The following is a 27955-nucleotide window of genomic DNA, read 5'->3' as shown; positions in this document are numbered from 1 at the left end:
TGAATCACTTTGTTGTACACTTGAAACTAACAGAACATTGCAAATTAACTCTACTGCAATTAAAAAAAAAAAAATAAAGGTACTTTGGAGTCTTAACCCCTAGTACCTAGAAATGTGACCTTCTTTGAAGATACAGTCCTTACAGAGGTAACCAAGTTAACATGAGGTGATGAAGGTGAGCCCTAGTCTAATGTGACTGGTGTCCATATAAAACAGGGAAGTTTGAACACAGAGACATGCACACAACAGGGAGACACCATGTGAAGATGAAGATGCAACCACAAGCCAAGGAACATTAAAAATTACCAGCAAACCACTAGTATCTAGCCGAGAGGCCTGGAACAGATTCCTGGTCACAGGTCTCGGGGAGAACCACCCCTGCTGACACCTTCATCCGGCACTTCCAGCCTCCAGACCTGTGGCTGGTCTCCACCATCTCTTTAGACGTGTTACAGCTCCCAGCACAGAGGAAGCACTCATTAAATGTTTAGAGGATGACTGGGTCCACAAGCCCTGGCCCTTTCATACATTCTGTCCCCAGGAGTCCTAAGCCAAGTGTTTAAAAGGCAGCCTGAGCTGTGACCTTGCTCACTCACCCCACACCCGGCAAAGAACTCCTTCTGCGGTTGCTCCTGACAATTTCAAAGTCTGGTCTGTTGGATTTCTCTGGCAATCAACTGTCTCTTCAGTTTTCAGCTTCTGATTGTCAGGTAAGCTGCCCCCAACTTAGCCCTTGCCTACCCTTTCCCACCACTCTGGCCATTCTCTGCCTGCATTTTCTAAGCACAACCCTCAGGTCCCCTGTGTTCCAGTAGCCGCCCTGATGGGCCACTTCTCTGCCTCCCTACCTGACCTAAATCATCACCACCTCATAACGAATCAGCACCCTCAGCCTCTCACCTGTCTAACTCCAGCAGCCAAGTAGAAAATTCAGCAAACCCATGAAGCTTGAGAGCCTGCAACTTATAACGAGCTGGCCTGAAATCTCTTTAGTTTTGGCTCCTTTAGTTTTATTGCCATTGATTGGAAATATGGGCGGGCATTAGTTCCGTACTTAAAAAAAAAAGTCTCTATGTAATAAATATTATAAGCAGCATAGACCTGAGAACACCAAAGACCTTTCACAAACAGGTTCCTACAACCAAAGGGAAGAAGTTTAAGTTTGTGTATCTAAGGTATCTAAGTATCCAAGGGAACCACACTAATGGGGTGGGGGGGAATCCTGAATCTCTAGTAACATCAAAATCTCCACTTTTATTTCATAATTAACTATGGTTTATAATTTAGAGGTTAGTTAGAGCTTCTTGAGCTAACTTCTAGAAAAATGCAGAGGCAACACTTTAAATAGGTAACCTCACAAAGACCCTTAATTGGGTACATGAGTGAACTAAGGACATAATCTGCCTTAAAAGTTGCCAGTTTCTCTAGCAAAAACCATTAGGAAACGGAGTCCTTAGTTTTGCTGAGAACGTTGTTACTAGTCAAAATAATAGCTAACAGTTACTAAAGGCTTTTGTAAGATCAGGTCACTGTGCCGAGGAGTGTCTGAGATTCCCTGATTTCATCCTGCCCACAGCCCTGTGAGCAAACTAATGCCCAGAAAGATTAAGTACCTTGTGCAAAACACCCAATGGTAAATCATTAAATGCGGCCTCCCGCACTGCCTGCGCCAACAAAGAGAGCACGCTGCAGGCGCGTGGTCAGGTCCCCAGCAGGACAGGCGGTCACGGGCGGGACAGGGTAGACGCATACGAGGGCGGGGGCGGGTCTGGAGTCGCGGCCCGGGGCGGGGGAGGGATGGAGGGGCGTGGCAGGGGGCGGGGCCGGCGGAGGGCGTGGCAGGGGCGGGGCCGGCGGAGGGCGTGGCAGGGGCGGGGCCGGGATGGAGGGGCGCGCGGCAGGGGGAGGTACCAAAGGGAGTGAGGCCGGAGGGGCCCGCATCCTAACCTGCCCGTGGACTTTGCCAGTCCCGCTACGCGCCAGGCCGGATCCTAACCAGGCTCTCGCGCAGCCACCAGCCGGGCCTTCGGCGGCCTCTCCTGGCTCCGCGCGCCGGACCACACGCGGGGGACAGCAGAGGCGGCCTTGCAGGGGTTAGGGGGCAGGACTGACGCGGATCCTTGGTTTTCCCAGTCTTCAACCACCTAAGGCGGGGCTTGCCGCTTGGAATCCGAGAATGAATTACACACGGTTCATCACGGCTGCGAGCGCGGCCAGGAAGCCTTCTGCCATTCGACTCATGGGTGAGTCCGGGCCCTGCTCTCCCACTGGAGGGGGCGGTCCCCGCAGAGCTGCTCGGGGCGGCCTGAGCCCGGCTCTGCGCAGACCTGGCACAGAAGCCGCGCTGGAACGGGCACGAGGGCGGGCCATCAGCAGTAGAGAGAGGGCAGGCCGCTGTGGACACGTCCTGCTTAGGCTCCAGACGGCTCTCCCGGGCACAGGAGTCGGGGTTCGGCTCAGCGTGCGGGCGCGTGCGGAGCGGGGAGGGCGGGTTCGCGGGACAGAGCGGGGTGCGCGCGGAGCCGGGCAGGGACGGGCCGAGTGGAAGACCGTTTTCTGTTACTGCGGCCCTTGGCTTGTCTGCCTGATCACTCTGCCTTCTTAGATGCACGTGTCTCTTCCTTAGTTCCTCCACCGGTGAGGTCGGTCCACAAAAAAAGGCATCTTCTATGTTTCTTTCGGACTAGCATTCTATCACTAGAAATCGTTACATTTTAAAGTCTTACTGACTTTAATGCAACATGCTGAACCATCTCTGTTTAGGAAAGTCTTCACTGAAAGTGTTTCTTCTTCTCCTCCTTATTTGTTGTAGCTGAGATATTGGGCAAGTCATCGAAATCTGTCCTCTCCCTGGCGACTGGAGCACCAAACCCCAACACGTTCCCTTTCAAGACTGCGGTTATCACCATAGACAACGGAGAGACCATCCAATTTGATGAAGAGATGATGAAGAGAGCACTGCAGTATTCTCAGAGTGCTGGGTACTGATCAGTAGATAATGTAACCTTGGTTCATTTTCATGAGCAATATTCTACAGCTCGCTGATAAAGTGACCTGTGTGTTTTTTAACTGGGTATTCAGCAGTGAGGAAGGTTTGGGGAAGAGTTTTAGAAGAAAAAATAATTGCAGCAATGATACTGAATGCCTAAGACGCCAGGGACTGCTTCTCAACCTTATATGACTAGGAGAGGGAGAAATTTTTGGAAGGTGGTTCCATTTGAGCTGAGACTGGGAAAAGAAAAAGAGAGAATATAGCTAGGTAAAGAAGAAGGGTAGGAGAAAGGAGGAAAAGGATGACCCAGGAAGCAGCCAGTTTAGGTCCTGGGGAAATTTTTTAATGATTATGTTCCCTTTCTGAACAGGCAGCTATGTAAGCGTGTTGCCCTCAGTTCAGATGTGTTTAATCTCATAAAGGCAACTGGAACACATATTCTAAAGCTTTCCTCAGCTGGTCTTCTTCCAGTGATAAAGGGTAACTTAGAGAGTGTCTATGAATTATACTTTATTAAAGCCTGTTTGTTCTGTGATTGAAGAATAATGCATGTTGGGTGCATAAGAATTGTATACAATGTATACCTAGGCTTTTCTTTCTGTGATGGAAAGAACTTACTGAACCTGCACTTTAGGTATCCTACAGAAATCTCCCTAAGGGAAACAAAAAATTAATTACGCAGTGAGTGCTCTAATGTAAAAGAAAAAGTACAGGCTTTGGAATGAGAAAGCTGTAGATTCAAATCTCAGCTCTTTTAATCACCAGCTGATTAACTTTATGTGGATTTCTTAATCTCTAAGTCTGTTGCCTTGTGTTTTAAGTAAAGATATTAATATTGGCAAAAAGCATTTGAGGACCTTTAAAGTGCCTGCTATAAAGCTACCATTTAGCTCCTGTCTACTATTATTATGACTTTCACTACTGTCAATTTTTAAATGCATTTTATGCTTTAGACTCCCAGAGCTGTTATCCTGGCTGAAACAGTTACAAGTAAAATTGCATAATCCTCCCACCATCCATTATCCACCCAGCCAAGGACAAATGGACATGTGTGTCACATGTGGCAGCCAAGAAGGTCTCTGTAAGGTAAGGCTGGAAGGAAGGGCGCCCGCGGGAAGAATCAAATACTACGTTCACCCAGACGGCCATCTCTCCCTTAGCCACAGAGCATCGTGTTCTGTGGGTTACGAAGGCTTCCTTGTCTTCACCTAGAATCATAAACGGAACTTAAAGACATTCACCAACCTGACTTCTCTTTTTGTCACATCTTTATTGGAGTATAATTGCTTTACAATGTTGTGTTAGTTTCTGCTGTACAACAGTCAGTCAGCCATATGCATACATACATCCCCATATCCCCTCCCTCTTGAGCCTCCCTCCCACCCTCCCTATCCCACCCCTCTAAGTGGTCACAAAACACCCAGCTGCTCTCCCTGTGCTATGCAGCAGCTTCCTACTAGCTATTTATTTCACATTTGGTAGTGTGTATATGTCCATGCCACTCTCTCACTTCGTCCCAGCTTACCCTTCCCCCTCCCTGTGTCCTCAAGTCCATTCTCCACGTCTGCATCTTTATTCCTGCCCTGCCACTAGGTTCATCAGTACCAGTATTTTTAGATTCCATATATATGCATTAGCATACGGTATTTATTTTTCTCTTTCTGACTTACTTCACTCTGTATGACAGACAGTAGGTCCACCCACCTCACTACAAATAACTCAATTTTGTTCCTCTTTATGGCTGAGTAATATTCCATTGTATATATGTGCCACATCTTTATCCATTCATCTGTCGATGGACATTTAGGTTGCTTCCATATCCTGGCTATTGTAAACAGTGCTGCAATGAATATTGTGGTACATGTTCCTTTTTGAATTATGGTTTTCTCAGGATATATGCCCAGTAGTGGGATTGCTGGGTCATATGCTAGTTCTATTTTTAGTTTTTTAAGGAACCTCCATACTGTTCTCCATAGTGACTGTATCAATTTACATTCCCACCAACAGTGCAAGAGGGTTCCCTTTTCTCCACACCCTCACCAGCAGTTATTGTTTGGAGATCTTTTGATGATGGCCATTCTGAATGGTGTGAGGTGATACCTCATTGTGGTTTTGATTTGCTTTTCTCTAATGATTAGTGATGTTGAGCATCTCTTCATGTGTTTGTTGGCAATCTGTATGTGTTCTTTGGAGAAATGTCTATTTAGGTCTTCTGCCCATTTTTGGATTGTTTGTTTTTTTGATATTGAGCTGCATGAGCTGCTTGTATATTTTGGAGATTAATCCTTTGTCAGTTGCTTCATTTGCAACCTGATTTCTCTTAAACAGAGATCCCATCATCATTGACCCAGAGCTCTGGGTCCTTAGGACAAGATTCCCATTCAGGGAGAACTCAACCCCTACCTGCAGCTTAGTGAGCACTGCTTACTTTCATCTGACTCAGAGATTCAGGCTAAATTTCAGTTTTGCTTGTGGCTATAACATTTCAGTGTATGACTTTTAAATTCTTTGAGGGTGTATCCTGATACTTCTGAGATGAAACGTCATTCCTTTGTGTGTCTGCTGGTGTTATCGTCTGTGCCGGCTGCCTCTTGTACCCTGACTCCCTCTTGGATGTGCTTCTCCACGTCTACATATATGTCTGTGCTGTGGCTGACTTCTCCTCTGGGTTACTTTCTCTCTCTCTTTCTCTCTCTCTCTCTCTCTGTCTGCCTCTCTCCTGGGTTCCAGGAACTCCACAGAGGCAACCACCACTGGGGGGGGTCCCCAGATAAAGAGACTGCATATATGGTTAAAGTTTCATCTATGTTTTTCTTTTCTTTTTCATGAATAATTAGTCCTGGATAAGGAGGCTCTACATTCAGTCCTCACATCTAGATGAAAGTATGACTCTTGTTTATCTCAAAGCAGAGTAGCTTTCTTGCTCTTCTTTCTTATGTAAATGTGAAAGTTATAATCTGGTTAGTTTTAATGAATTTCAATTAAATTATTTTTACAGAATAAGGTATTAAAGTAATAAGACTTCATAATTTTCCTCCCCCTTTTTGTCCTGAATTAGGAAAAATAAAAGGATTAGCTGCTGTTTGATTTTTTTTCTTTTTTTTTTTTTTTTTTAAATTTATTTATTTATTTTTATTTATGGCTGCGTTGGGTCTTCGTTTCTGTGCGAGGGCTTTCTCTCTAGTTGCGGCAAGCGGGGGCCACTCTTCATCGCGGTGCGCGGGCCTCTCACTATTGCGACCTCTTGTTGCGGAGCACAGGCTCCAGACGCACAGGCTCAGTAATTGTGGCTCACGGGCCCAGTTGCTCCGCGGCATGTGGGATCTTCCCAGACCAGGGCTCGAACCTGTGTCTCCTGCATTGGCAGGCAGATTCTCAACCACTGCGCCACCAGGGAAGCCCTGATTTTTTTTCTTGAAGAGAAACATTTGTGATGCTCCAGACTAGTAGGAAAAAAAAAGTTCTTTTCAGTGAAATTCTTTTCTTAGGAAGGGACATTATGTGCCTTTTTTTTTTCCAGAAAGATGCACAAGAAAGTTTCTTCTTTGCCTGTTGCAGCATCAGTCATATCAAAGAGGAAGATAGCATAGATGGCCAAATGCATCAGTAACTCAGTGGCTTATAGCCATGCTTGTTACAGAGGGCTCCTGGGAATATGGTTTAATATTTCTCCCACTTTGTTCTCCAGGATGGATATTATTTTAGGTGTCCGTGTCTCAGATAATATACAGCCCTCCCTCCTCATTTAGGATATTTGACTATCTCATCTCCCCTAACTGACATGGGAAATGTATGTAATGAGGTTTTCATCTGATCCATGGATGATACACAAGCCACCCAGTGATCTGTTTGGTCCTAGGAGGTCCTGTAAATCCTGAATCAATTAGAAACCTGTCAGAGGATGACACCGTCATAAAATGCCAAAAGCTCCTAAGGAAAAGTAAATGGAACATCCTAGACCAAATCAGGAAACAAAAGTCAAATCTTCTGTCCCAATGTATAATGGCCGTGCTGTTTATCAAGAGCTCTAGGTTGTTAAAATAATAGGGAGGAGAGGCTTGACCTGGGGATTGTGAAACATCACAGGGCAGGAAAGAATGATTCTGTGACTCGTATAAGATTTAGTCAGAATGGTGGACCAGTATCTCCATGAGGGTAAAAACCATGCCTTTATGCTCGTCCCTTTATCTCCATCCTTTACACAGGCCTGGCTTATAGCAAATATTTTTAAATTTTTCAGAAAAGGAATAAAAGGAATAAATAAATTTTAGGAGCCAAAGCAGTTATGTTTTTTTTTTTTCAACCTAGAACGGAGGTTTGCAAACTGTGGCTTGAGAGCCAAGCCAGCCATTGTCTGATTCTGTAAGTAGAGCTTTACTGGAACTCAGCCACACCATCGGCTGACGTACTATCTACGGCTGCTTTCTCACCTTGAGGCAGAGATGACTAGTTGCAATGGAGACACCAGGGCTCACAAAATACATCCCATCTGGCATTTACAGAAAACTTGCCAACTCCTTCTCTAGAATCCTAGTGAGCCCAAACTAAAAAAAAAAAATGGGGGGGGGGGTGGTTTCTAAGATTGGAAACCAAACTAACCAAGCTAACCTATGCTTCTTTTGTTAGGTATTTGAAATGATCGTTAATCCTGGAGATAATATCCTCGTAAATGAACCTATTTACTCAGGAACAATTCATGCTGTGAGTACACATTTCTACAAAAGGCCACTCTCTTTCTTATAACAAATAAGAAGAAACCACTGCACCTTGAGAATTATCTGTCCACTGAAACATAAAATAGCATCTTTATTCTTAAACAGAAGAATCATTAATATATATAAAATATGTGAAATGTACCCTCTGCTTTATACATTTCTCCTTACAAAGTCTAAATGTAGAGGTGCTAAAATTGGGTTGTGCAAAATCATGTCCAGATTTCTTAATATTTCACCTGAAATGTGACTTAATTTACAAAGACGTTTTTTCACTACCATCTATATTACCACATGCCTAAGGATGATCATATGTCAATGGAGAATAACTGTACAGTAACATGGTATGATTAGGACTTTCCTCTCCAGTCTTAATTAATGGGACTCTGATATCCAGAACGAGGAATCGGATCACCTGCTCTGCTGTGCCCTGGTCAGAACACACCACTGTCGGGGGCACAATACTTTTGGGTCGATGTGAATACAGACTGGAGCACAGTCGGAGAAGAGCGACCAGAGTGAACAAACAAATGGAAATAATACCATAGGTTGAACTGTTTTAGGAACTATGCTCTTTTCTGCAGAAAGAGAAGACTCCACGGGGCCATGAGAATTGTCCTCAAGTACATTAAAGCTAGCCACGTGACAGAGGAGTTAGATTTGTCTGTGCATGTCCTCAGGTTCACACAACTGGAATCAAAGGATGGAAACTACAGGAAAACAGTTTCAACTCAATGTAACAACTGTCTAACCATCAGCCTTACCAGCTCTCTGAGGAGTAGAGCACTGCCCATCACTGCAGGGGCTCAGAGTAACTCTCAATGGCCACCTGACATGAATGCTAGCAAAGTAATTCTAGCTTAGAGTAGGGGATTTAATGAGATGGCCCTTATGCTCTACTGAATCTAACTTCATGGATTATCTTTTTTTTTTTTGAATTTAATATTATCTTTGTGAAAAATGAATATATATAGAAAGCAATTAGCTAGTCTTGATGAAAGGCATATTTCCTCAACACTCCCAAGTAGGGGTAAAAATATATTATAAACATTGCTTTTCTAATGAACAATCTGAAAAGGAAATTAAGAAAATTCCATTTGTAATAGCATCCAAAAGAATAAAATATCTGGGAATAAATCTAACAAAATGGGTGAAAGACTTCCACATTAAAAACTAAAAAACATTGCTGAAAGAAATTAAAGAAGATGCCAATAAACCGAAAGGCATCACCTTCTCCTGGGTTGGAAGACTTAATACTGTTCAGGTGTCAATACTACCACAGCAATTTACAGATTCCATGCAATCCCTATCAAAATTCCAATAGCCTTTTTTGCAGAAATAGAAAAGCCAATCCTCAAATTCATTTGGGATTGGAAAGGGTCCAAATAGGCAAACCAATCTTGAAAAAGTGCAAAGTTAGAAGATTTTCAGTTCCCAATTTCAAAACCAACTGCCTTAATCTGTAGTAATCAAAACCGGCTGGTACTGGCATTAAGGATAGATACATACCCCAATGGAATAGAATTGAGAGTTCAGAAATAAACCATACAGCTGTGACCAACTGATTTTGACAAGGGTACCAAAACCATTCAACAGGGAAAAAAAAGTCTCTTCAACAAATTGTGGTGGGATAACTGTATTTCCACGTGCAAAAGAAAGAAATTGGACCCTCACCTCATGCCATATAAAAAGTTAGCTCAAAATGGATCAAACATTTAAATATAAGAGCTAAAACTATAAACTCTTAGAAGAAAACATAAGGGCAAATCTTCTTGACCTTGGATTTGGCACTATTCTTAGATATAAACAACAAAAATACAAGCAACAACAAAAATATAGATAAATTGGACTTCATCAAAAATTAAAATCTTTTGAGCATCAAAGGACATTATGAAGAAAGTGAATAATCAGCCTACAGAGTGGGAGAAAATACATGCAAATCATATATATGGTAAGAGTTCAATATCCAGAGTATATCAAGACCTCCTACAACTAAAAAACAAAAGACAAAGAAATTAATTTAAAAATAGACAAAGGACTTGAATAGACATTTCTCCAAAGAAGATATATAAATGGCCAATAAGTACATGAAAAGATGCTCAACATCACTAGTCATTAGAGAGACGAAAGTCAAAACCATAGTGAGATACTACTTCACACCTACTAGGATGGCTATTATTTTTTTAATGGAATATAGCAAGTAATGGTGAATATGTAGAGAAATTGGAACCACAGTACATTGCTGGTGGAAATGTAAAATGGTGCAGCCCCTGTGGAAAACGGTTTATCAGTGCCTCAAAAAATTAAACATAGAATTACCATGGACACACAAATTCCACTCCTAGTATGTACCCAAAAAGATTTGAAAACTGGGGCTCAAACAGAAACATAAACGTTCATAGCAGCATTATTCACAACAGCCAAAACATGGAGCAGCCCAAGTTTACATCAGTGCATGAATAAAATGTGGTCCATCCACACAATGGAATATTATTCAGCCAGAAAAAGGAAGGAAGTTCTGACACCTGCTACAACATGGATAAACCTTGAAAGCACTATGCCAAGTGAAAGAAGCCAGACACAAAAGGACACATATTGTATGATTCCACTTGTACAAAATATCTGAAATAGGCAAACTCATAGAGACAGAAAGTTGCTTAGTGATTACCAGGGGCTGAGGGAGGGGGAAGTGGGGAGTTATTGCTTAATGATACAGGGGGTCTGTTTGGAGTGATGAAAAGATTTTGGAAATTAATAGTGACGATGGATGCACACACTGTGAATGTAATTAATGCCACTGAGTCGCACACTTTAAAATGGCAAATTTTTGTTATTTACATATTTTGCCCTAATTTAAAAAACTAAAATAAAATAATTACCTTTTCTTAGTGACTGGATACTAATTGTTAATTATTTTCCTAAACTCCTAAGTCATAAGATTACACAATGCCTATAAATATAAAATTTTTGTCTATGTAAACAGCACACACGCACACACGTTTTCACACACCCAAACAGAGACCAATGCCAGGCTGTGAGGGAATATGCTTATGGTCCATGTGTGTTTATCTCACGGTCCAATATTGACTTCTTTTATTCATGTTTATGTGATTTCTAAGTCTAAGACCTTTTAAATTTATCATAAGTGGGGTCTGGATTATTCTCAGTGCATAATTCTACATTTGACTGCTAAGAAAAGTGTTTGCTTATCCTTTGAAAATATTTTTTCTGAGAACCTCGCTCAGTTATTGCTATTTTTTAAAATTTTTATTGAAATATATTGTACTTGATTTACAATGTTGTGTTCATTTCAGATGTACACCAAAGTGATTCAGTTATACATATATATGTATAACTTACAGATCCTTTTCCATTATAGGTTATTACAAGATATTGAGTATAGTTCCCTGTGCTATACAATAGGTTCTTGTTGGTTATCTATTTTATATATAGTAGTGTGTATATGTTAATTCCTAACTCCTAATTTATCCCTCCTCTCCTCTTTCCCTTTTGTAGCCAGAAGTTTGTTTTCTATGTCTGTGTGTGTCTATTTGTTTTATAAATAGGTTCATTTGTATCATTTTATTAGATTCCATATATAGGCAATATTATATGATATTTGTATTTCGCCATCTGACTTACTTCACTTACTATGATAATCTCTAGATCCATCCATGTTGCAGAAAATGGCATTATTTCAATCTTTTTATGGCTGAGTAATATTCCATTGTGTATATATGTGTGTGTGTGTGTGTGTGTGTGTGTGTGTATATATGTGTATACATACATACATACACATACCACATCTTTATCCATTCATCTGTCAATGAACACTTAGGTTGCTTCCATGTCTTGGCTATTGTAAATAATGCTGCAATGAACATTGGGGTGCATGTGTCTTTTAGAAGTATGGTTTTCTCCAGATATATGACGAGGAAGGGGATTGCTGGATCATAAGGTAATTCTGTTTTTAGTTTTTTAAGGAACCTCCATACTGTTCTCCATAGTGGCTGCACCAATTTACATTCCCACCAACAGTGTAGGAGAGTTCCCTTTTCTCCACACCCTCTCCAGCATTTATTATTTGTAGACTTTTTGATGATGGCCATTCTGAATGGTGTGAGGTGATACCTCATTGTAGTTTTCATTTACATTTCTCTAATGATTAGTAACATTGAGCATCTTTTCATGTGCCTGTTGGCCATCTGCATGTCTTCTTTGGAGAAATGTCTATTTAGATCTTCTGCCCAATTTTGGACTGGGTTGTTTGTTTTTTTTGATATTGAGCTGTATGAGCTGTCTGTATATTTTGGAAATTAATCCCTTGTCAGTTCCATTGTTTGCAAATAGCTTCTCCCATTCTGTAGGTTGTCTTTCCATTCGTTGATGATTTCCTTTGCTTGTTACTTATTAAGTTCCGATTTTTTTCTTTATGTTCGTCCACAAACATAAAACATAAAAACACAAAACTTTCATAGAACAATGTGTATAAACAAGGCCACTACTTGTGACTTCAGCCTTTGCAATCGGTACAGTATAGTATCCACATGCCTTGGTGAGCCACTGCCCTGATGCTCCTTGGTGCCCCAGCACCACTCTGGCTCCCCTGTCCCTCTCCTAAGACCAACCTGAACACCCCATAGTACAGAGCCAATGCTGGCATGGTAGGGGGCCTCCAGGACCCCATTCCAGCCTGCTCTGTATCTGATGTGCCCACGCTACACCACTTGTCTGATATTTTGAATATCACCTCTGCTTATAACTATTTTACGTATTAGCATCATAGATGATTTATAAGATTAATTTACTTTGTCAAAAAACATGCCTTAATAAACACCTATTTTATGAACCAGTTCTAAGCATGATTATGAAGATAATGCACTGTGGGCGAAGAGCTGAGTGCAGGTTTATGTTTCAGGGTATAAATGGTAACATTCTCCTTAGTGTAAGAACCAGTGACACTGACATTTTGTGTCAAGTCTGAGTCTTGGGCTTTCTTTTCTCTTTGTACTGGACAGCTGCAACCTCTGGGCTGCAACATGATTAATGTTTCCAGTGATGAGCACGGGATTATTCCAGACTCCCTCAGAGAAATACTTTCCAGATGGAAACCAGAAGATTCAAAGAACCCCGAGAAAAACACCCCCAAATTTCTTTATACTGTCCCAAATGGCAACAACCCTGCCGGGAACTCATTAACAACTAACCGCAAAAAGGAAATCTATGAGGTATTTTCAAAGAATGTGCTATGTGGCTGTGCTCTTGTTTTGTTCTGACTCTTTCGAAGAGTGCTCTGCAAGTTCCTTCTCATGACCCCTTGCTCTCAAGGAAGATGATTTTTAATAAAAGGAAGTCATCTATGCCAGGGTCGCCATGAATTTAAATTCAAGAAACTATTACACTCTTGTTGACTATGAGATTTTTCTTTCCCTTTAACTGATATTTTCATTGAAAGAAATGTTATTCTTGGTGTGATGTTAAACTCTGTGAGGTTATTTAATAACTGGCCCCAAGTTTGATTTTCATTATTTTATGTTTGTATTTTCAACCTGTCCCTTCCCTTTCCTACTTCTTGTCATTTCAGGTTACAAAGAAATTCCTTTAAAATAGGAGGCAGGCTCCTTTTGTAAAGTCTCCTCTAGGTAGCTGAACATGATGTCTAAGATTTTCACTATAAACACTGTTCTAAAATCATATGTTAAGCTACACAGAAATGAGTACAAAGAACTATGATTCCAAGTGATTTTCATCTTCGAGCGATCTGAAGCAATAAATATGCTCCTTTAACTTTTTTAGCTCGCAAGAAAATATGACTTCCTCATCATAGAAGACGATCCTTACTATTTTATGCAGTTCAACAAGGTAAGTGCCGTGTCAACTCAGCCCACAATCAGTAGATAAGTGGCTGTAGGTTACTGCGCTGATTTGAGTTTAGCCGGGCTGCTGAGTATTTTCATCTCTGGTATTACTGCTCTTTCCAGAAATCCCTTACCTTTAGAACAGTGGCTGGCTCTCTGTGCCAGGCACGTGGAGGGTCGAGTGAGTCAAGGGTGAGGGTCGTCTGGACTCCAAATCCAGATCATGGCTCCTTCGACATCGGACCAGGGTTATGCAGTGGGCGTCTCCTTGGGTGTCAGCCTCGGTCTCTCGGGGGTGGCTGATGGGCCGAGGACTTGGGAGCTGTGCCCAGGCTGAAGGAGAAGGAGGGCCGCGCTCAGTCAGTGAGGTGGCGGTGGGCAGAGGAGGGGCGTTCCTAGCATCACGCTGCCCACTTGCCATCCCTGTCACTTAGGGCCGGGGACCTACCTGCAGAATGATGGACTTTTACATCCCTTCCCACTACATACGTACACCACTGTGGACAAGCATGGTTTCCTAGGAGACAACAGTAGTGGTACACACTCCCAATGCCCAATTCCTCAAAATCCAACACTGTATTTGCTCTCAGGGCTGCACTGAGCAAACACAGGGACTCAGTCCCCACTTGATATCTACGGAGAAGAAACAGAACTCTTGGCTTTTTATCTAGTTGGCCTGAATACCATGTCTGCCTGCCGCCCACCTTCAACACGACCATGGCCCCCTTTCTCGTTGGCATTTACTTGTGAAGTAAATATGGAAGTTTCAGCATTGCACACTGACTACACTGCTCGTCTTCATTTGCACCTTTTTTGTGTTTCTAGTTGGTCTAAGGGTCAGCGTTCTCTTCCTAAACAGCCCTCAATGCTGATGGCCCTCTTCGTTTTGGTCTTTTCCAAACTACTTTTTCTTGAATCCTTCCTCGAAATCTGTTCATCCTGGATCTCAAGCCTTGGGACAAGGAGGTCCTGTGTGAGGTTTCCCTAAACTCACGGGAGTGGCATCGTGAGCAAGTGAGAGGACGTGTGTGTGTGTGTTTGGCAGAAAAGCCGTGAAGATCGGCAGATACGAATAGAAGAACATGCATCTCTGGTTCTTACTCCATCTCAAAGGGCTGAGATGAAGACAAGAAAAAGGATGTTTGTCCTACTGTTCTCCAAATCCATTCCTCCCCACTCTCTGCACAAAGTAGGGATACGGTCTCTAACAGACTTCCCAAACCAACAGTATTTTTCTTCCATTTCCAGCCCTGGGCACCGACTTTTCTCTCCATGGACGTTGATGGGCGTGTCATCCGAGCTGACTCCTTTTCCAAAGTCCTGTCCTCTGGGTAAGGCCCTGGCTGTGCCTTCAGGCTGCATCTACAGGTGACAGAGGCTGCACCTCAGCATCTCTTAGTGCAAACAGTTCTTCTCATTTAAGATACTTGTATTCCTGTTTGATTTTATCTATTAATAACAGGCTTTTCTACCAATCCTTCCGAGTGGTCAAAGATACTTGGCCATTAATCTATAGCTTAATGGGGACTGGTCAGGTTTTTGCTTGCATATATGATAGAGCACATTTAGAAATACCTGGTCAGATATGCATTCTATTTTAACTGTACAATTTAATTTAAATGTGTATTTTAAATAAGAAGTTGTTTTATTAGAATGTGTTAACTGTCTAGGTCCATTTGTCCCCAGGTCACAACTTTCTTCCCCGTGAAATCAGTAACAAGGTATTAATTGTTAATGCAGGGTTGGTATTGTGCCTTTTCTCTCTTTGTGCAGGTTGCGAATAGGGTTTATAACTGGTCCAAAGCCCTTGATCGAGAGAATTGTTTTACACACAGAAGTTTCAACAATGCACACCAGCACTTTCACCCAGGTAGGAATTTTTTGAATCAGATCATAAAATAAAATAGATGTTGGCAAATATGACTGCGTGTAGGTGGCAGAGAGAGAAATCACTGATTGCAACTCTAGTTCCGCATGGACTGAATTAGGAGACCACGCACAGCAGATGTTTGCTCTAAAAGGCAAAAGAGATTTGAATGGACCTGGTGCTGTTACACAGTGTAGATCAAGCTTCTTGAGGGTCAGAGATCTTATTCATCTGTGTCCTGGCATCTAGCCTAGGAATCCCATAAAAACTGTGTTGGACTCGACAGGGCGGAAGAGGTTTGGTGAAGTAACACACCGTTAGCTTCGTTGTCCTGGAATCTGAGAGCACGGGTTCAAACCCGTGTGGTGGCCCGACGTCTGCCTTCACTGCCCATGTGCTAACCTCCCTACAGACACCAGCTGGAATGTATTTTAACTAAAATACAGTAAAATTATTTTTGGAGAATGTATAAATTTCTTTACAAGCTTTGAGAAATTATTGGACCCATCCCTAAGGCAACCTTGAGAATCAGACCTTAAGGACAGAACGGCTACCTAAGAACGCAAAAGGGGTAGTTCACGTAGAATGGACATTTCTTTGACATTATACATTCCACAAAGTGCAGATATCCCATGTTTTATCAAGTTGGGGGCTTTTTCTATATTTTCTGTATCTGTTATCAACTAAATTTCACTATCCATTTAGAACATTTAGAACTTTCATTTTGGATACAAAAATCTCTAAATATATTGTATAACTTCTTATATAGACTGTATGTGTTTTATATTTAGAGAGGCCATCTAGGGCGGCAGTTATTGGGTGGATCTGGGGCTGGACAGTCTGCCCTAAGTCCAGGCTCTGTGATGCGCAGTGACTGCAGGAAAGTTAATTTCACCTTGTGCCTCATTCTCTTTATCAGTAGAGTGGAAATAATGACCTGCCCAATAAGGGTATTACAAAGATCAACTTAGCTGAACTATATTCATATGGTACAGCAGTTTCCAGCACATAGCAAGGACCATATCAATATTTGTTATTTTTACTATTATTGTTGTCATTGTTATTAATCAACGTTGTTATAAGTCGCTGAGCCTATAAGGCTGCGTGCAGGTTGTTGCATCTTCTTAGGGTCGTTTGCACATAATCAAGAGTGATTTGCTGTGATCTTTGGCAAAAAAAAACATTTTAGAGGATGAACCTTATAACTCTCTCATCCCTTTTAGCTCCTGGTATCGCAGCTTCTCCACCAATGGGGAGAAGAGGGCTTCCTGGCTCATGTAGAGAGGTACTGTATTTTAGGTTCTATACTTTATATAGAAATGGACTTCACTCTATTAATTTTCATTTTTGAATTATTCCAAAATAATGGAAAGACCACAATGGTAAAAAAGTTTACCATCAGACAGGTCAAATAAATATGCTCTATTCCCTCATCAAGAATTCGACGTTTTCATCAAGATAGAAAATAGATTCTTATAGACTGGACTCCAGAGCCTTTTAGTGTCTGCAATCAATGTAGCAAACACATCCTTTTCATTGTTTTCTTCTTCTAGGATTATTGATTTCTATAGAAAGCAAAGGGATGCATTATTGGCCGCCGCAGACAAGTGGTTAAGTGGTGAGTGGAACTTACATCCTGTCCTGGGATGAACAGTAGCCCTTATATGAGTGAGTGATACACACCACAGAGTATTGTTAATAACCCTGGGGAAGGAAACAGGGCCCAGGAGTATTCTTGTCAAGAAAATGTTACCCTATGAATGATCTCAGAAGTAACAGCACAAACCCTGGCACAATTCTACGCATTTCTACTATACCTGACTGCTGCAAAGTATCTGTGGTTTGAAGAAAAAAGACCAATTAGTCTAACAATCAACCAGCAATAACCTACTTAAAGTTAAATAACATCTGTACTCAAAAGGTTTTCAAAATTTTGCTCCAAATAGAAGAGGAATTGTGAAATCAACAACATACTCCTTTTCTGACTCTATAAAGACAAAATAGGACAATCTAAGGCAGGTTTCTCATTACAGACAATTTGCCTTTTAATAATTAACCTCATTTATCTAATATTTTCTATTGCTAATTTGATTTCAGAATGGTTTAGATTTAATTTTCTATTAAGGAAGAAAGTAAAATGAATTGCATGGCTTTAATTACACCACTAAAAATGCCTTTGGAAAGAATAATAGTAAATACAAAGTATTCACTTCTTATTTCCCTCATATCTTGTTCCCTATGTAGTCCTGGTAAAAACACAATTACTATCTTTTTGAAAAGAGTACTATTCTACCACTTCCTATAGTGAAGCTGAAAAAAAGGCTTTAGTCAACATCAAGGTTTTTTTTTTTAAAGGGTAATAATCAAAATCAAAATAATTATTCTTCCTTCTTGGTTTCTGTACCCTTATATTCAATGAAGCATAAAGTCTGCAAATGACCAGAATTTCTTAATTTTATGTACTCCTTTCATAATTAATTACATTCTGATAAAAACTTCAATTCATTAGACTTATGAACAATTACATAAATGATAGGATTTGTTGAAACACTAGAAGGCTCTAGAAAGAGTTGAGGAATCCGCTCCTAAAACTGAAAGAGTCGTGTTTGGCTTAGGGACAGTTCTAAGGGAGGGAGGTGGGCATGGCACTGGATTTCCCGCACTGCCCTGAGACCCACTAAAATCGTAAATAAACATGAGTCTCCTCTCTCCCTTTCAAACCCTCCCCTTACTTTTTAAAATAAAACTCAGAGCATCAATTTTCAGGACTCATAAAACTATATTTTTAAAAATGCTATCCCTGAAGGAACTTTTTTGGAAATACTAGTTTACAGTTACTGCAATTTGTCATTTCAGCCGTATAGCTGACATCATCAAAAATGGTCTCGGGAAATATTTCTTCTCTTCTTTTGTTTGTAGGTTTGGCAGAATGGCATGTTCCTACTGCTGGAATGTTTTTATGGGTTAAAATTAAGGGCCTTCATGATGTAAGAAAACTGATCGAAGAGAAAGCCTTTAAGAAAGAGGTAAAACAGGAAGAAAAGCTATATTTTTTCTTTAAAGTAATATCTTAATAAAATGGCGAGAGATATCTATCGTTGCCCACCAACCCAAGGCATAATGTTTGCCTATCAGATACATTATCTCCTTACTAAGAACATAATAGATTTTGGGTTACAGAACTAGTCTCCTGGTCTAAACTAGGGGAAATAGTCATTCAGCTCAGCTACTGATTAGCTTAGTGGCTAAGAGAATACTCTCTGGAGTCACGTCCTTGGGTGTGAATCCCAGCTCCAGCCCTGCCCTGATATGTGGCATTGGGTAAAATGCAGATAATAAGAACCTCTCCCTCTTAGGGTTGCTATGATGATGAAAGCAATAAATATGGATAAAGTACTTAGACTAATACCTGGCACATAGTAAATGCTTGATAAGTATTAGCCAGTAATATTTTTTATTATTTTTTAAAAATTTTTATTGGAGTATAGTTGATTTACAATGTTGTGTTAGTTTCAGGTGTACAGCAAAGTGAATCAGTTATACATATACATGTATCCACTCTTTTTTAGATTCTTTTCCCATATAGGCCATTACAGAGTATTGAGTAGAGTTCCCTGTGCTATACAGTAGGGCCTTATTAGTTATCTGCTTTATATATAGTAGTTGTATATGTCAATCCCAAACTCCCAATTTAACCCTCCTCCCCTTACCCACTGGTAACCATAAGCCATTAGTATTAAAATAAAAGGATTTTTTTCCTGATTATGAAAGTAAAGCATACTCATGGTAACATTATTCTTCATTAAAGCATAATGAAAAATTTTTAAATAGCCCATAATTTTACCACCCAGATTTTATGACCATTTGTGAAATATTTTCTTGAACATCTTATATATATCTAGTAGATGGCCTATGAAATTATTTTTTTATTAAAGTATAATGCTTTACAATATTACATTCGTTTCAGGTGTACAACATAGTGATTCAATATTTTTAACAATTAGACTCCACTTAAAGTTATTATAAAAAATTGGTTATATTCCCTGTGCTGTACAATATGTCACTGTATCTTTATTTTATACATAATAGTTTGTACCTCTTACTCCTCTACACCTATCGTGCCCTTCCCCCTTCCCTCTTCCCACTGGTAAGTACCAGTTTGTCTCTATTACGTGTGAGTCTCTTTCTTTTTGTTGTATTTATTCATTTTTTTTTTTAGATTCTGCGTAGAAGTGCATATTTGTCTTTCTCTGACTTATTTCACTAAGCATAATACCCTCCAAGTCCATCCATGTTGTCACAAATGGCATTATTTCATTCATTTTATGACTTTGTGTATCACATCACTACATATATATATATCTCACATATTCTTTATCCATTCATCTGTTGATGGGCACTTAGGTTGTTTCCATATCTTGGCAATTATACATAATGCTGAAATGAACACTGGGGTGCATGTATCTTTTTTAAGTGGTGTTTTCATTTTCTTTGGACATATACCCACAAGTGGAATTGCTGGGTCACATGGTAGTTCTATTTTTCGTTTTTTGAGGAACCTCCATACTATTTTCCATAATGCTTCACCAATTTACATTCCCACCGACAGTTTACAAGGGCTCCCTTTTCTCTACATCCTCACCAGCATTTGTTATTTGTCGTCCATTTGATGATTGCCATTTTGATAAGTGTGACGTGATATCTCATTGTGGTTTTGATTTGCATTGATGATGAATGGTTAATGATTGGCATTAACCTGATGATTAATGATGTTGAGCATCTTTTCATGTGCCTTTTAGCCATCTGTATGTCTTCTCTGGAAAAATGTACATTCAGGTCTTGTGCCCATTTTTTAATCGGGTGGTTTGTTTGTTTGATATGGCTGTGCAATTATTTTACATGATTAAAATTACACAGAAAAGTTTATATCCTGCTTTTTTCACTTAAAATTAGCCCACAAGGATTTCTAGGTTTTTTTCTCCTTTTGTACTTAAATCAGGTCTACTTAGATTTCATTCAGAGGCACTAATTAAGCTGAGACATCTAAATATGCTTCTGTGTAGCTTTCCAATTTACCAAGTCAATCAACCATTCTCCATTAATTAATTCCTTTATCATGTTCGTCACTCTTTTGTAAACACCAAGATCTGTTTCTAGTATCACTTTTGTCTTGAGGCAGTGAGTACAAAGAACAGATCATGTTGTTGTTGGCAAACTCCTGTGCTAGAGCATAAGAGACAGTCTAGAGGTCAGAGCTGGGAACTGGCTGCCTGGACCCGAGAGCCAATCCACTGCCCTGGGAAAGTCACTCATTCCCTGTAATCGTCGTACTTGACCGCAGGACTCATGCTTTATGAATTGTTTTAATGCTAATAACAGCACATAGAAAGTGCTTAATAAATACTTAAATGACTTAACTCGTATAAGTGCATTTTAGTACAATAAATCAATTTTATTACATTTTCTTTGCTTTGTTATCAATGCCATTATTATTCACAATATTTGATAAGTGGCTATTTGTTTGTATCCCTGAGCTAGGAGATAAGGACACAGGCTTCATATTTTATTATAGTTTTTTCAGTCCCTTTTATTTATTCCATACACCCTGTTGCATGGACCTTCAACTTTTCTAAATCTCTAACTTTAACACCACTCTCTTAACCCAGATTTTGGTCACCTTGCAAGATTATTACCACTCCCTCCTTCTCTACAGAAACTTGTTTCTGGCACATCCCTAAACTGGTCCCCAATATTGGTAGAAATGACAGTTTTCATTTCATTGTTAATCAGGGAAAAAAAAAAACAACTCATCTTCAGCCTTGAAATTTTCTCCCCAGAATACCCCCAAATCATTTCATTCCCAGCTCACCTAACTTCAACATCCAGGGGCCAGATTTACACCATGAAAATACAAGCAGTTTCTTAAAGTTCTGAATGTCATGATTTTACTAGACAACAATCTCAAAGACTTAACACAACCCAGCTTAGTTCTGACTCACGCACAATTTTCAAAGACGTGGTCTACAGGCTCCTCTGCTCCTGCCGTGAGTCAGAGACCCAGGTTCCTGCCACCTTCTTGCTCTGAGTTTTTCAACACATGGATCCATGATGACCGCAGCATTGAGAGGGCATGGTGGGTCACACAGGGAGACGTTCGGGGCCAGGCCGAGAAGTAGCACCAAAACTTCCCCTCTCCTGGCTGGGATTCACTCACGCAGCCACAGGCATCTAGAAAGAGGCTGGGAACAGTGTGTTTTCATGCACAGGAAGCAGAGGACACATGCTTTGGGGCAGCGAGCTGTTGGCCACAGAAGTCACCAAGAGCAGGTGTCCCACCGTTTTGACACTATTACCTATCATTTTTATTCCTTCACTCTATGTATTAAGTGTTTCCACCTCTTTGAGTGACCAATTTTCTTTGCACCTCGGGGACACTACACTTTGTATCTTCTCCCTGACAGACTCTTCCCCTACTTTTTGCTTGGCCTATGCCTACTTACCTTTCAACTCCCAGCTGAAAGATCACCCCCAAATTTGATAACTCAAAAAGGGTATTTTACACTGATTGATTTGCAGATGTTGAAAAATCCTTGCATCCCTGGGATAAATCCCACTTGATCATGGTGTATGATCCTTCTGATGTGTTACTGGATTCGGTTTGCTACTATTTTGTTGAGGATTTTTGCATCTATGTTCATTAGTGATATTGGCCTGTAATTTTCTTTTTTTGTGGTGTCTTTGTCTGATTTTGGTAGTAGGGTGATAGTGGCCTCACAGAATGAGTTTGGAAGTGTTCCTTTCTCTGCAATTTTTTGGAATAGTTTCAGAAGGATAGGTGTTAACTCTTCTCTAAATGTTTGATAGAATTTACCTGTGAAGCCATCTGGTCCTGGACTTTTGCTTGTTGGGAGTTTTTAACTTACTGGTTCAATTTCAGTACTGGTAACTGCTCTGTTCATATTTTCTATTTCTTCCTGCTTCAGGTTTGGGAGGTTGTACCTTTCTCAGAATTTGGCCATTTCTTCTAGGTTGTCCATTTTATTAGTATATACTTGCTTGTAGTAGTCCCTTATGGTCCTTTATATTTCTGTGGTGTTGGTTGTAACTTCTCCTTTTCATTTCTGATTTTATTGAGTTGGGCCCTCTCCCTTTTTTTCTTGATGAGTCTGCCTCAAGGTTTATCAATTTTGTTTATCTTTCCAAAGAACCAGCTTTTAGTTTCATTGATCTTTTCTACTGTCTTCTTAGTCTCTAATTTATCTCTGCTCTGATCTTTATGATTTCTTTCCTTCTACTAACTATGGGTTTGGTTTGTTCTTCTTTCTCTAGTTGCTTTAGGTGTAAGGTTAGGTTGTTCATTTGGGATTTTTGTTGTTTCCTGAGGTATGATTGTATTGATATAAACTTCCCTCTTAGAACTGCTTTTGCTGCATCCCATAGGTTTTAGATACTTGTGTTTTCATTTTCATTTATCTCTAGGTATTTTTGATTTTCTCTTTAATTTCTTCAATGATCCATTGGTTGTTTAGTAGCATATTGTTTAGCCTCCACGTTTGTGTTTTTTGAGTTTTTTTCAATAGCCACAAATCAATCCATATGATATACCACATTAACAAATTGAAGAATAAAAACCATACAATCATTTCAATAGAGGCAAGAAAAGCTTCTGATAAAATGCAACATCCATTTATGATAAAAACTCTCCAGAAAGTGGGTATAGAGGGAACACACGTTAACATAATAAAGGCTGTATATGAAAAACCCACAGCTAACATCATACTCAACGGTGAAAATCTGAAAGCATTTCTTCTAAGGTGAGGAACAAGACAAGGATGCCCCACTCGCCACTTTTATTCAACAAAGTTTTGGAAGACCTAGACACAGCAATCAGAGAAGAAAAAGAAATAGAAGGAATCCAAAGTGGAAAAGAAGAAGTAAAACTGTCACTGTTTGCAGATGAGATGATGCTATACATAGAAAATCCTAAAGACACTACCAGAAAACTACTAGAGCTCATCAATGAATTTGGTAAAGTTGCATGATACAAAATAAATACACAGAAATTTGTTGCATTTCTATACACTAACAACAAAAGAGCAGAAAGAGAAATTAAGGAAAAAATCCCATTTGCCATCGTATCAAAAAGAATAAAATACCTAGGAATAAACCTACCTAAAAAGGCAGAAGACCTGTACTTGGAAAACTGTAAGATGCTGATGAAAGAAATTGAAGACAACACAAACAGATGGAAAGATATAGCGCGTTCTTGGATTGGAAGAATCAATATTGTCAAAATGACTTTACTATCCAAGGCCAACTACAGGTTCAATGCAATCCCTGTATCAAATTACCAACGGCATTTTTCACAGAACTAAAATAATTTTAACATTTGTATGGAAACACAAAAGACCCCTAACAGCCAAAGCAGTCTTGAGAAAGAAGAATGGAGCTGGAGGAGTCACGTTCCCTGACTTCAGACTATACTACAAAGCTGCAGTAATCAAAGCAGTATGGTACTGGAACAAAAACAGAAATATAGACCACTGGAACAGGAGAGAAAGCCCAGAAATAAACCCACGCACCTATGGCCAATTAATCTACAGCAAAGGAAGCAAGAAAATACAGTGGAGAAAAGACAGTCTCTTCAGTAAGTGTTGCTGGGAGAACTGGACAGCTACATGTAAAAGAATGAAATTAGAACATTCTCTAACACGATAAACAAAAATAAATTGAAAATGGCTTACAGACCTAAATGTAAGACTGGATAATACAAAACTCCTACAGCAAAACAGGAAGAACACTCTTTGACATAAATCACAGCTATATCTTTTTCGTTCTGTCTCCTAGATTAATGGAAATAAAAACAAAAATAAATACATGGGACCTACTTAAAAGCTTTTGCACAGCAAAGGAAAGCATAAAAAAACAAAAAGGCAACCTATAGAATGGGAACAAATATTTGCAAATGTTGCGACCAACAAGGGATTAATTTCCAAAGTATACAAACAGCTCATACAGCTCAATATCAAAAAAACAAACAACCCAATCCAAAATTGGGCAGAAGACCTAAAAAGACATTTCTCCAAAGAATACATACAGATGGCCAACAGGCACATGAAAAGATGCTCAATATCACTAATTATTAGAGAAATGCAAATCTAAACTATAATGAAGTATCACTTCACACCGGTCAGAAAGCCCATCATCAAAATGTCTACAAATAATAAAGGCTGGAGAGGGTGTGGAGAAAACAGGACCCTCCTACACTGTTGGTGGGAATGTACAATGGTGCCGCCACTATGGAGAATAGTATGGAGGTTCATAAGGAAACTAAAAGTATAGTTACCATATGATCCAGTTATCCCACTCCTGGGAATATATACGGAGAAAAGTATAATTCAAAAAGATACATGCACCCCAATGTTCATTGCAGCACTATTTACAATAGCCAGTACATGGAAGCAACTTAAATGTCCATCAACAGAGGAACAGATAGAGAAGATGTGGTACATATATACAGTGGAATATTACTCAGCCAGAATTACTCAGAATGAAATAATGCCATTTGCAGCAACATGGATCAACCTAGAGATGATCATACTAAGTAAGTCAGACAGAGAAAGACAAATATCATATGATATCACTTATGTGGAATCTAAAAAAATGATACAAATGAATTTATTTACAAAATGGAAATAGACCCACAAACATAGAAAACAAACTTATGGTTACCAAAGGGGAAAGGGGGGAAGGGATAAATTAGGAGTTTGGGATTAACATACATACACTATTATGTATAAAATAGATAATCAACAAGGACCTACTGTATAGCACAGGAAACTATACTCAATATTTTATAATAACCTATAAGGGAAAAGAATATGAAAAAGAAAAGGTAGATCGATCGATACATATACATATACATATACACATATGTATAACTGAATCACTATGCTGTATACCCAAAACTAACACAACATTGTAAATCAGCTATAGTTTAACTTAAAAAAATGAAATAAAATATTTTTTAAAATGATATTTCATTGGATTTATTTTACTGTTCTAGTTATGTTAAACATTTATTCGTGTTTATTACCATTTCTATTTCTTGAATAAGCTGTCCTTGTCCATTATAAAGTTTTTCCTCTGTTTCTGTGCATTCTTTATAATATATGGAGAAGAGGTAGAATTGCTGTATTTATTGTAAACACTGGTTTCTATGCTTTTAGTTTTATTGTACGACATGCAGTAATTTTATATAAATTGATTTTTCTCTTGTGATTTCTTTCATTGCTTTCTAAGTTTAAAAGTCATCCTCCACTCCGAGCTTAGGTTCACCTATATTTCCTTTTAGTTTTCTTTAATGGTACATCACGTGTTTTCCATTAACTCTCTTAGATATTCATGCTTCCTGGATATAACTTCTACCTTGATAGTTCAGCTCCTTGCCCCTACTTCAGAGCATCTTTCTCTTTAGCTTCTCCAGAGCAGATGGACATGGTGAGTACAATATTCTCTTTAGAGTAAAACTAGATATCCATTTATTTTTTGTGTTCATTTTGGGAGTTACAACATTATTTGATATCTTCTTGGGTTTCTGCAAAATGGGTATTAGTTGGAAAGTCACAAACCACCATTCAAAGAAGTTGCCAGGCTTCTATAGACAAATGATGCGACCAAATTGGAGTTGAATAGATTTCAGACCTGCTCAACAGTGTTGGCAGATTATCAACACGTTACAGAGAGAACCTCTTTCGCTCCTTCATGGAATTAACATGAGCCATAGTCCAAATTCATGAAGCCATCCATCTCTATCTCTGGGGGAAGGGTCAAATAGAATAATATTAATCATTGGAGTTAAGTAATTGCTTAATCACAAAGTCCAGCTTTAACCAGGATTACAGGAAACCATGAAGCAAGTTCCTAAGAACTGTGTGTCGGGAACCCACAGAAGAGCCATAAACTGAAGAGTCCAGTAAGTGTAAGAAGAGTGTATACTTATCCTTGGAGATGGGTTGTCTCCGGGCGTGTTCTTGATTGACTTGCTTTCTCATGTCACTAAATATGCTTTTCATAAGTTATATATGCGTAGAGCTGGACAACTGAAACTATACAGAAGGCACGTGCAGGTGAGAGAGTATATGAAAAAAATAATTCAAGTTCTAGGAGAATATGATGATCTTGAGGGAATAAGGACTTGAAAATTTTCCTGGGGCTCTGATATGCTTCCGTCTACTTATATTAGTGGACATGATGGCCTCTGACCCAGATAAAACTGAGGTTAATCCTGACCTTTCATTGTCTGATCTCAACCTAAGATGGATACTCTTTGTTTGAATTTCTAAAGTTATGACAGACTTTTCCTAAACAGCATCCTAATTTTATTAATTCTTCTCTCTGTTCGCTTTTAGGCCTTCCAGGGATTAGCCCAATTTATAAAGGAATCTTTATGAAGAAATCGAGCTCTTCATAGCACTCACGGTTTTCAGATAAATTATTTCTATGTTTTAGCAGGAAGAAATGATTGTTGGTGTTAGACTTACAGATTGGGTTTCACCAAACACGTCATATCTGTAGTAATTTAACTAGACAACTTTTAAAGTGCCCTTGAACCCATCAGATTGCCAAAATATATTTATAATCCACCTGTACATGTTGATAAATTTTCAACCCCCGAAAAGTATTTTTATCCTGGATTTTCTTGTAAAGATTTTTGTAGTTGCTTTTTCATTTCCCATAAATTTTCTTTGAAAATAACATTTTTACAGTAAATTATGTGTAAGCAAACAATCATGTTCAAAATGGTATGTAATGTGAACTTTTCCTATTTTGAAGAAAATGTAATGAGAGCTTGTTGCAAAAATTGTTAGAATTTGACTGTTATACATAATTTTTAGTAAGAGTATCACAGACATTATGTTATGGCACAGAAATCCATTTAAAATAAAATTCTGAATCTAAACATACATAAAGGTCTCCCTATTAATTCTAAGTAAGGAGGAGAGATTAAGGACTGAGAAAAATGTACTACATTGTATTTTTATGAAACTACACAACTTTCAAAATGCATTCTTATCAGTTTCGTAATTTCAATCTACTAGACTCCTTTGAGGTACTTATGATATACTTTTTAATGGTTTTCTTTCTCACCTTTAAGGTCTTTATTTTTCCCATCTGATTATTAAATATATGCTCACTTAATTTTTTTTTCAAACAACCCAGTAAGTATAAGGAATAAAGTAAAAGCCACCAGGTATCTCACCCCCAGCATTTATATCTATCCTTTTAGATGTTTTCTATGCATGTACATGTAATATGTGCAAGAATGTGATCTCATTAGGACAGTATCATAAATACCCTGTATCCGTTTTCTATTGCTGTAGAACAGTTTACCAGCATTCCAAGACCCAGTCCTTGTAAAGTTATCTGGTCCTTTGAGGAATTAGGAAGTTTACCTCTTTATCATTCCCACCATCCTTGTGTATATAAACATCTCCATCACGGTTATTATTTTCCCAGCATCTGA

General features: G+C 39.3%; 1 protein-coding gene and 1 long non-coding RNA gene across 7 annotated transcripts in view; one reads left to right on the top strand and one right to left on the bottom strand.

Moving 5' to 3' along the window:
• LOC309633380 overlaps window positions 1-27955 on the bottom strand; it is a 463676-nt gene that overhangs the window by 399369 nt on the left and 36352 nt on the right. Inside the window, exon 4 of the long non-coding RNA XR_014247481.1 lies at window positions 13697-13895. This is a non-coding gene — a long non-coding RNA (uncharacterized lncRNA). The remainder of the gene's footprint in view (window positions 1-13696; window positions 13896-27955) is intronic.
• On the top strand, window positions 586-27183 carry LOC309633360 (kynurenine/alpha-aminoadipate aminotransferase, mitochondrial-like). 6 transcript variants are annotated; one of them, XM_082402138.1, is made up of 14 exons: window positions 586-710; window positions 2134-2243; window positions 2813-2981; window positions 3946-4078; window positions 7619-7693; window positions 12723-12932; window positions 13501-13566; window positions 14811-14893; window positions 15336-15432; window positions 16653-16714; window positions 16983-17047; window positions 18349-18455; window positions 25828-25929; window positions 26841-27183. In XM_082402138.1, exons 2-14 carry the CDS (start codon window positions 2177-2179, stop codon window positions 26880-26882), a joined length of 1278 nt encoding a protein of 425 aa, XP_082258264.1. In that variant the 5' UTR covers window positions 586-710; window positions 2134-2176; the 3' UTR covers window positions 26883-27183. The 6 variants fall into 6 exon arrangements, 5 of the variants coding, with proteins under 5 accessions (XP_082258264.1, XP_082258268.1, XP_082258265.1 ...); XR_014247453.1 differs by lacking the exon at window positions 586-710 and adding an exon at window positions 26326-26404 and having other exon boundaries at window positions 1899-2243; XM_082402139.1 differs by lacking the exons at window positions 586-710; window positions 26841-27183 and adding an exon at window positions 26326-26829 and having other exon boundaries at window positions 1899-2243.

Source organism: Balaenoptera borealis, assembly GCF_965194805.1.
Source record: "Balaenoptera borealis genome assembly, chromosome: 8".
NCBI classification, from domain to species: domain Eukaryota; kingdom Metazoa; phylum Chordata; class Mammalia; order Artiodactyla; family Balaenopteridae; genus Balaenoptera; species Balaenoptera borealis.
Note: the sequence above shows the minus strand (reverse complement) of the source record. Positions and strands in the feature narration are given on the sequence as shown.